This window comes from Beta vulgaris, chromosome 3, assembly GCF_026745355.1.
Source record: "Beta vulgaris subsp. vulgaris cultivar EL10 chromosome 3, EL10.2, whole genome shotgun sequence".
In the NCBI taxonomy this organism is placed as follows: Eukaryota; Viridiplantae; Streptophyta; class Magnoliopsida; order Caryophyllales; family Amaranthaceae; genus Beta; species Beta vulgaris.
The window spans coordinates 32,532,218-32,542,518 of record NC_079204.1 but is presented as its reverse complement, the minus strand read 5'-3'; the positions used below and the strand labels follow the sequence as shown (position 1 = coordinate 32,542,518).

At 33.5% G+C, this 10,301-nt stretch overlaps 1 protein-coding gene across 4 annotated transcripts; it reads right to left on the bottom strand.

The window, feature by feature from the left end:
* Window positions 1–1,212: 1,212 nt before the first annotated feature.
* Window positions 1,213–9,923, bottom strand: LOC104908117 (bystin). Of its 4 annotated transcripts, none has more exons than XM_048641358.2 (11): window positions 9,646–9,923; window positions 9,282–9,482; window positions 8,517–8,637; window positions 8,343–8,391; window positions 7,916–8,243; window positions 7,645–7,724; window positions 6,307–6,354; window positions 4,051–4,197; window positions 3,389–3,461; window positions 3,224–3,296; window positions 1,213–1,695 (listed from the first exon to the last, which is right to left on the bottom strand). In XM_048641358.2, exons 1-11 carry the CDS (start codon window positions 9,775–9,777, stop codon window positions 1,613–1,615), a joined length of 1,335 nt encoding a protein of 444 aa, XP_048497315.1. In that variant the 5' UTR covers window positions 9,778–9,923; the 3' UTR covers window positions 1,213–1,612. The 4 variants fall into 4 exon arrangements, with proteins under 4 accessions (XP_048497315.1, XP_010695501.2, XP_019108299.2 ...); XM_010697199.4 differs by having other exon boundaries at window positions 8,517–8,643; window positions 9,646–9,922; XM_019252754.3 differs by having other exon boundaries at window positions 8,343–8,394; window positions 9,646–9,922.
* Window positions 9,924–10,301: the final 378 nt, after the last annotated feature.

The following is a 10,301-nucleotide window of genomic DNA, read 5'->3' as shown; positions in this document are numbered from 1 at the left end:
GGTTGTTAAACCCATGTCATAACCCATATTATTTGATAAGACTCTGATATAATGATTTGAATTGACAATTAGCTCTGTTGTCGCAAGTAAAAGTTGTAGCTTGATGGTTAATATAGGGATTTGTACATTAAAGAATCAAGAGTTTAAAACCTCACACAAACATTTTCGGAGACATAGGATAACAAGTGGTAGTGTTTTGGGTTCTCTTTTTCTAGTTCTATTAGCACAAAAGCAATAATTCATTTTTTTATATTATATATATATGCATATACAGATATTTATAGTTTGGTCTAACCTTGTTGAGCTATTCTCTTTCTTTCCTTTATTTGTAAGCTAAAACTTGGAATGAACCGTCTCTTCATTTTTTCTTTATCATTCTCACTTTGTTGTGTGTGTCTCCCAATGCACTTCTTTAAACTTACATATCTCTTATTATATATTAGTAAAAATTATAATGATTGAATATCTAATAAAGTATCAATTGAGACGAATCAAATAAAACCCCATGTGACTATATTTTTCTTATGAATTGAGAAAATTTTAGAAAACTCTCTCTAAGTATAATGTCAAGATTCCAAGTGAAAAAGATAAAATAAACAAAGTGAGTGCTTTAATAAGTTTTCTTAGGAGTAAATAAACATCATTGATATGTTAGTTCATTGGTAGGAAGAGCACCAAATTTTCTACATGAGAATTTAGGTCCTATTACGATAAAATTTGTAAGGACTAGTGAAACAAAGAAAAGATGTTACCAGATAATATTGCAATTAATGTAAAACTTTCGAAGGATAAAAATATTGCAATTAACATAGAAAAGAAAAATATAACTTAAAATAAATTTGACAACATCACACATGACTATTCATTTTATATAATGACGAGAATTTATAATCAAATTTTATTTACGTTGAACTTGATATTGCATGTAATGCAATACTCATGGAACGAATAAAATATTATTAAGTAGTTGTTTATAAACCAGGTTATTTATTAGGTAATTTTGCACCAAATCTCCTAAATTTAGTAAAGCCTAACCATTTTCGTCCAAAATCGATTAGATAAAATCATTGTCATCTGTAAATTCTAGAGTGACAGTAAACTAGTTCTATTTATCTTCAAATCCAAACCAATTCTTTAGAAAGAACCACATGACTCGATATCAACTAAACTCATACGTATTCTAATTTAACTCCCTGTTTCTAGTCACGGATGGATTGAAAACAAGCTTAGGAGACTTGCATTGCTCTGAGTATCCTTCGCACATATGTTGTTCAAACAGCCATCATACATAGAAAATGAGAATACAAGCAAAACTACCCAAAAAAAGAAAACTATAGAAATGACAGCAAAACAAAACTCAGCTCCTCGTCTTAGGAGTATTGACTGCAAAACTGATAACATATGCCCTCTGACAGAATGCGTGCATAGTATAGAGAAGTATGTTCCACGAATGCCAATAATCGGTTCATATCGAGCCTTCAGGTGTAGTTACATTGTATTTGAGTGACTCTACATACACAGGTCACTAACCAGCCAGCAGAAGAATCATCGTGCTTGGATGATCAAGCTCGCACAAGGGCACGAGAAGGGCAAGGTCAGATTACCAGCTTGTCTAGTCATCCTCTTCCATTGGCACTTCTGGAATATCAAATCTGTCCTCCTCAATCGTTTTATTAATAACAGATACTGGAGAGCGTGATAAATAGGTCAAGGTGGACAAGCAAATTGCATGAAAAAGGGACATGTCTCCATGCTATAGCTCAATTTGTAATTGACATATACACACAACTTTGAAAATAATTAAATGGACCCAAAACAAGATAACTGCAACATGAACAAATTAAGGACTTGAACAATAGTCTAAACAGCTGTTAACTGATAATTTTAGCGACAACGGAGACCATAGATAAAGGACAACATTACGAGTAATAATGAACTTCACATTATTATAATAAATAACAATACTCAAAATTGACTTGATTTTATAGCCATTATGTTATAGAAGTACATATTTATTTTTATGAAAGCTAAATGATAATGAAAATGCTTGAATTCAGATATGCAAAAAAGTGAATCTAGATTTTAAAAAATTAACTTCCATATTTTGGTTTTCAACCTTTTCGTTTATAAGTTCAATCTAATTTAGTTAGCCTATATAACAGCCAACCGTCTCTATCAACCTATTACCCATCTTTGCTATAAAAGAATCAATTGTTTTTTTAAAAGAAAATAAAGACAAGTCTAGTTACCCCTAAAGTCATAATACTAACTGAGCACCAACAATTTGGAAGGCCAACCTAAAGTCATAATACTAACAAAGGCTTCCGATTCTAGAACTCTCATATTAACCATGACTTTAACCACATCCCGATCTCCATCATGCTTTGTAGTTAATCTCCTCAAATGCCCAACACTATTCCCTATTCCAGTTTCCAGATACTCCGAAAAGAAAGAAGTTCAGATAGAACTTTTAGACAGATTAAACAAGCAACACATCGAGTTGAGTAGCTAGAGCAACTAGGCTGTGGAAGTTTTTCTTTTAAAAAAATGAAGCCTTGTATATATGTAAATTGATTGGCTGGATGATATTTGCTTCCCTGTCGATAAAATATGTTTTCCCTATTAACACCAAGAAGGAAACTGGAAAAAGGACTGATGACGGAACAATTCGTGGTATTCTCAAATTGCATAGGGTTTTTTGAAATGGCAAGGGCAGTAAATTTCGAGAGGCTTGGACAAAATTTGTGTCTGGACTCTGACTCTACAGCTACAAACCACTGAGCTCAAGATGCTCCAACCGTTAATTCTAACCCACTGATTACCATATAATCAAATTTACTCAGTCCACTGACATTGGTCAAATCCTCTTACTTGGATCAGTCAGCTTGAAAGCAACCCCACTGAGTCTAGCAAACTGATGAGCTATTCAAAGTTGGCTTGGTCAAACTCCAACAAGACTAGACAAAGTGAAGCTTGTCTTTCTGACTAAAGAGTCAAGTTAAACTCCTAGGCATGTGCTTCAACTCATTAATATACAAATAACTTGAAGCATTACATAAATATATATAATATGCCCAAAAAAGCACAACCAATCCATGATAGAGCAGTCAGATACTAAAATATCAGCAATTAAAACACAATAAAAGGAGGTAGCATGTCTGGATGTATGGGTTAGGGTCATATAGATGAGAAAAATCATGACCACATTGGCAGTAAAGGATATACAACATATTTTCATCCTCTTTTTCACCACGGTTACGGCTATTATTCAGCTCTCTTAAAATCTCGGGTGTTACCTGCATAGCCAAAAAAATTGAGAGAATGCACCTCAGCCAAATAAACATGCTATGACATTTACCAGTGGTTGCAGAGCTGTGAAAGCTCTTACCAAATAGTGTCTTTGTTGTTGCATTAATGTATTAAGATTTTCTTTGTCTTCCTTCCTTAATTCATGTTTGTATCTGTTGCAGATATAAAACGGACTGGCATTAGAGATGTCAAAAATTGATAGAGCAGAAAATGTATATCATTACTCAAATAAGAATACTATGAAGCTTCACTCTGCAGCCAAATATATTACATGTTTAACCAAGACCTTCTTATATAATAATTTCTTGTAGAAACAAAATCTAATCCAGCACTGATTCAGTGAATATGATCCCTTGACATTGAACTATCTTAGACAAGATAATGAGGAATGACTGGTTTCAATAGAGCTGTCATCAAATTCAATAATCCTACAAAAGATTCTAAATAAAGTTTTGAATCCTCAAACAAAGAAAAGCAGAGATATGAGGTTTTTTGAAGTATTGAATGCTTCATGACTCTTCATTTTGACAAGATGGCAAGGAAGACGATGAAAACCAAAAAAGTTCCGAAACCTAGAAATTACGATGCATATGGGAAAACCCCTGAAAAATTCCAAGTCTTCAGAAAATAAATTTGGAAAACACGTGCTCAAACAGAAAGTCATTGACAAAAAAAATTTATTTTGTTATTTTCTTTTCGGGGTGTGAGAGGGGAAGACATCGAGAGGTGGTAATAACTAACCTTTGAATAAAAGCAAGAAGAGTCTGATGCCAGATTACAGGCATTACCCTTGAGTCTTCAAGGAATCTCATGAAATGACCAACCAAAGCATCAAGCACACGATAAGGCAAAGCATACTTCTTGTCAATGAATATCTTGATTATATAGCTGCATGGGGTCCAGATCAAAACTAATATTAGCAAAATATTATATTTCAAAATTCGTATTATTGTAACCAAGGTGTCTGCAGTTAACAAAAGTGGACTTTTCACTGACCAACAGGCTTTCTATCCTCTTCAGTGTCAAGGACACAAGAAACTGGAATGCCACGTCTAAATCCGAATTGGACAGAAAAATAGCAAAACTGATACCATTATAACAAAGTAGAAGGCAGGACCAAGGTGCGATTATGCCCACTTAATATGACACACCAACTACACACACAGCCATTCCTTCCCTGAATAAATGTGTGAAAAGCAAACAGGGAAGAAGCTATGAAAGTTAAGACAATAAGATCCCAAAACTTTTGATAGATATATGGATCAAAAATAATAAAACGCTTTTTTTCATTTTATACCTCAAACAAATGCTTTGAGGTTTATAGCTCAACAGCAAATACTGGTTATCTGCCGAAAAAACCTTTGTATAGTTTTTCTTCTAAAAAGGAAGTTCACCTACAAGAATTTGATACTAGGGGCCATAGAATTTTCCTTTACATGTGAAGCAAGGGAAATTGTACCGAGCAATATCTTCACCTAGAATATAAATTTAAGTACTGGTTTATCTGCAAAAAAAACCTTTGTATAGTCTTTTCTTCAAAAAGGAAGTTCACCTACATTACTCCCTCCGTTTCCTAAAGATCTTCCCTCTTTCCGTTTAAGGGTGTTTCCAAAAGATCTTCCCTCTTTTGCTTTATTCCTTATTTGGCAAAACAAATTTCCCTATTTACCCTCTCATGTCACTATCATATGGTGCACCATTACATTATTAATTCAATTTTACTCCCTTTCTCTCCTACTTTAACCCCTTTTTATTTGTTTATTTATCTTAACCCCTTTCTCTCTCCTACTTTACTCACACCATGCCCCACACAACTTGATTTTCCTTGGTATCTGTAGGAACAGTAAGTGGGAAGATCTTTAGGAAACGGAGGGAGTATGATCTAAGAATCTGATATGAGAAGCTGTAGAAGCTGTAGAATTTCCTTCACATGTGAAGCAAGGAAAATTGTACCAAAGAATAGGCCTCGCCTAAAATATAAGAGCATTGTCAATCGTGAACAAAAAGTTCACTAAATTTCCCTCCTTACTCATGTTTTCTTCATTTCATGAACAAAAATATCACCTCGATTCCACTCATGAACAAATAAATCATCATTATACCTCATTTCATTTTAAAAAAATATTCCGAAATATGTTAATATGGATATCATTTTATAGAGGGAAATAAATTATGAATTTTAGTATAAATTTTTTTTTTTTTTATAAAGGAATTTTCCGGGAAATTCCATGGAAATTTCCACAAAATTTCCCAAAGTTACCTAGGACATGTGGCAATTGTCATTAGCTTGTTTTGTGTAGTTTAGGATGAACAATTTGTTCACATGGTGAACATTGAACAATTTGTTCATGTCATGAACAAATTATTATCACCAATGGGAGAGGTGTTCTTTTTGTTCACTCAAAAAAATTGCAATTTCATGAACAATTGTGTCACTATTGGCATTGCTCTAAGTTTCAGAAAAAGGATTAGCAACATAATGTATCTCATAGCCTTTAAGCTTTTGCAAGACTTAGTCGTCCGGCATATTTTGCCAATTACCAAAAATAGTACATATGATCTCACAACTAATGTTGTTAAAATCGAGATTCTAGTTTGAATCGAAAACAACATTTAGAATCGAATCGTAAAATCGTAAGATTCTACAAACATGTATAATCAAGATATTGCACTCAATCTTCATTGAATATGCTAATATTACAAGTTAATAGACCTAAAAATTGGAAAAAATAGTTGTTTACCCACTATATTGGCAATAACTAACAATATATATCTCTTATTTTCTTTGTTAGCATGATTTAAACTTGCGAGGTTTTCGCTAGTCAACAGAAATGTATAGAATCGTCTAGAATTGCGAATCGAATCGTCTACCATATTTTGAATCGTAAAATCGTAAGATTTTATGATTTGAATCGCGATTTTAATAACCCTATACAATCTACACAATGAACGAAATGATAGATATACAGAATTCGAAATATTTGAAATAGTTAATACCTGGTAGTCCCACAGTAATCCATCTCAGCTAGCCTCAACAATGCAACACTGCAAATGCAACAGATTACATGTTATATAGAGATGATTACAACTCCACATACATAATAGAGAAGGAAAGAATTAACCTCCATAAATGATTCCATCAACAGTCAAGGCAGCAAAAGGAATGTAGTTTAATTTTAGATACGAGGGCACTCTTCAAACATTTTGGCCCCCTTTTAGGGCCTACTAAGGCATGGGATGCAGAGCTGCGAATCATCACAAGGAAGATATTTATTTTATAAGAAATACTATGTAGGACACTCTCATTTTTCTCCTAAGTTTAATCGTAATTATATGACTTTTGAAGCTTGTATAGTTGTGCATTAAAATTTTTGAAGCTAAGTAAACTATGACCATCCTTCAACTAACTCTCCAAACATAGATGTCACCGAAAGAAAGAAGAAAATTTTAAAAGATTGACACAAACTATTTAGCATGCTTAAGAACATGTCACTATAAAACCTAACATAGAACCTAAGAAGTTGAACGTTGGATTAACACAAGTAAAAATAAACAAATACCAAAAAAAGCTGTCACTTTAGGGAACCAAATTTTTTGCTATGCTTCATAGTGAAAACAAAGGTTGGAGGTCCATCACCAAAACCCTTACCACAACTTCTATTACCACAAGGACAGATTAGATGCAAAATTCATTTTGCCTCAATTTTGGAAATATTGAACAGAGCAATAACTTGGCAACTTGATAAAGATCTTGACCTTCCAGGTATACTATATTGACACTTTATTCGTGAAAAGAACTTTAAAGTTTTATCTAGCCTAACAAATTCTTGTAATATCCTCAAACTTTGGCCATCATTACAGACTGAACCAAGCTAAGAGTTTATGTTGATAACATCAAGCTAATATCAAGCTAATATGATGCACAAATATGAGCATGTAAAACCATTTGTTTTATAGTATAGGTTCTCCCATTCTATTATCTCAACGCCAATCATTCCATTTTCTCTACGGTATTTCACATATTTACATTGTACATGTGCATCATCCTTTCATTTTGAATGAAAAAGTTCACAGCATTAATCTCGTTCAACTTATAAAGCCTATTAAAAAACATGTCTATTAACAAAAGAGGTAATCACATTTATTTTCATTCACCTAAGAAACAATCACTAGTGAAGAAGAGATATTGAGCGCCAATGTCATCAAAGAAATTAGGTTCATAATCAGCCCAATGTATGTAGGTATGTACAGCAATATATGACAATTTCAAGCAAGAAAAGACAAAAGGCTACAAAAACACATGCAACTTCAATTGTCAAAATATACAAATTATACCTTGAATGAGCTGGTGGAATGGACATTTTTTGGATCACACTACCTAAAATGACTGCTTCCCGAAGATTACAATTTCCAGACTGTGAACACACAAAAAAAAAAATCATGTTGACACCATCAGGCAAAACTAAAATCTCTAGAACTAAGGTAGAAGCGTGGAGATATGCACGGCACAATCAACCTAGCTACATGAACTCAACAGAAGAAAAGAAAGTAGAAGACATCAATAGCAATGTCACCATATACACAGCTTTCTCTAAGGCTACAATACCTTAAAAAGGGGAAATAAGATCCCTTTGTTGAAAGCAGCTGGCTTGTACAGAGCTTTCTTCAAAGTTTGATATAACTCAAAATGCAACCTTTTATGTTTTCTGATATCTTCCCTCACTCGAGGAAGAAGCACGAACTTGTAAAACTTTTCCGCCTTCTTCCTATTCATGTTAGAAGCAAAAATTCTAGTAGCCTGGTATACCGCACATGGGGACCATTTTTCAGGTTCAGTCAAATATAGGATCTCTTCCCAACACGCCATAGCAGGGATATGTTTAAATCCTTTTGGTAACTTTCCTGTAGTATAGGTACTTAAAAGCTTCCCCATCCTATTCACATTTTGACATATGTACATATTAATTTGCATGAAGATAAATAAAAGGAAAAAGATGGGAAAAAAAAATCACTGAAAAAGGCAGAATACATACGTCTTGTAATGCTCTATAACATTGTTATCCAATTTGGGCATTGGTCTCACTTCTAGAGAAAAGAACACATTAAAACATGTGAGGCATAAATTGTTTCATGAGAGAAAAAAAAGCCACGCAAAGATCTCTGGTAACCAAAAAATTCAGAAATTTAATAACATCGCCAGTTTTTACCAGAGGACACGGTAGCATCTTGTTCTTTGATACGAGCAGCAACAACATCCCCAAGTGTGCGCTGTGGACCTGCATCCTTCGATAAAAAAGCCTCCAGCAAGTTCTCATCCTCTTCATTGATCTGATCCTATTAATTACCATCAACAGCTAACATCAAACAAACAAACAAACAGAAAATCCTGAACTTAAATAGATTTAATATTGCTCAATCAAACACAAACAGTTACAACGATCCTATCAATGTCCAGTCAACTCATCAGTGCTTCTTAGAAAAAGGCAATTTAAGCTGTTACTGTTGGCAGTTCTTCATCCAGGCTTTAATAAAAGTTGATAATATTGAGAAGCAAAGCTGACATTTGCAGAAATTTTCTACTCATAGTTTTTTGGCTCATATAATCACAATCCTCGAATGTAATAACCGATTGTCATCAAAGTATTGTTTCTAAAACCAAGTTCTGGAAGCATCCTACATGAATTGCAAGCAAATTTCAGAGCATAAACCCAAAAATTTACCTATTTTCCTATAAATTCGTTATCAAATCAATCTCTATTCTATAAGGAAACACAAGGGGAATTTAGTGTCCTCCCAAAATGTCTAAAGTACCCTTATGTAATTATTATTCAAATTCATAGAAATATGTGATTACTGTAGTGATCAGATAAATTTTTAAAGCTATTGTTTTTAACCAAATACATGAACGCATATACCCAATTTTCTAAACAAAAGTTAAACGAAGAAGTATAATCTGGAAAAAAGACTGAGACCTCGTAATCATTAAACTGGCTTTGTGTCTCGGAGAAACCAGCAAAATCATCAATGTCTTCTTCCTCATCATGCAGTGGAAGTTGAACAGCAGATAAATTAAGAATAGCAGGGTTTTGCTCTTCGTTTTCTTCATCAACAATTTCCTTCTGCTGTTTAAACGCTTCCTTAAGGATTTTGTCGCTCAAACTGGTGGAAATCATCTGCAGAAAGTTCCCCAAATTTTCAAATCAAACCCAATTAAACTTAGAACTCATCCAAATACAATAAAAACATCAATCACTACAACAACAACGATAAAAGCGTTCAGTCCCAATATGTCAAAAATAAAAATTGAAGATTTAGAGAGAGAGAGAGAGAAAATGCCTGTTCTTGCTGTTGGTGGCGTTTGGGAGGTTTAGTGCGGTTTTTGGAAACAGCGGTGGGATGTTCGGCGAGAAAAGGGTGTGGATTGAGAGTGCGTTCTCTTGATCTCTTCTTCCCCATTTTCTCTCTCATCTTCGTGTGTTGTGCTTACACGGCGGCGTTAATGGGTATTTTCAGTTGATTGATGTGAGAACTGAGAAGTGAGAGAATTGGTGTGGCGAGATGAGTTGCAAGGGTTTAAAAAGATTTTGGTTTCGATCCGGGTTGAGTACCATAGATATATTATTGGGATATTCCATTTGATACCATTGAATTTTTGGCTTTTCCATTTGGTACCACTATTATTTTAAAATTCCACATGATACCACTCTAGTTTAATATTAATCTTTATCATACCATTTTTTTTAAGTAAAATGTTAGTTAATGGTTAAACAAGAATACAATTTTGTTTGTGTTTGCATGTTTCTATTTGCAATTGCAAAAATTTAATAAATTAAGATTTTAGGGTATCGATTTAACCCTTAAAGCTCTATTTTTCAATCAAAATTTTCATAAAAGTAATCATAATATTCTATGTCTTTTTATTGTCAAATATGACCTCAACTTTGACCTTAACGACTAAAATGATTACTAAAACCTTAACGCAAATTAAAACA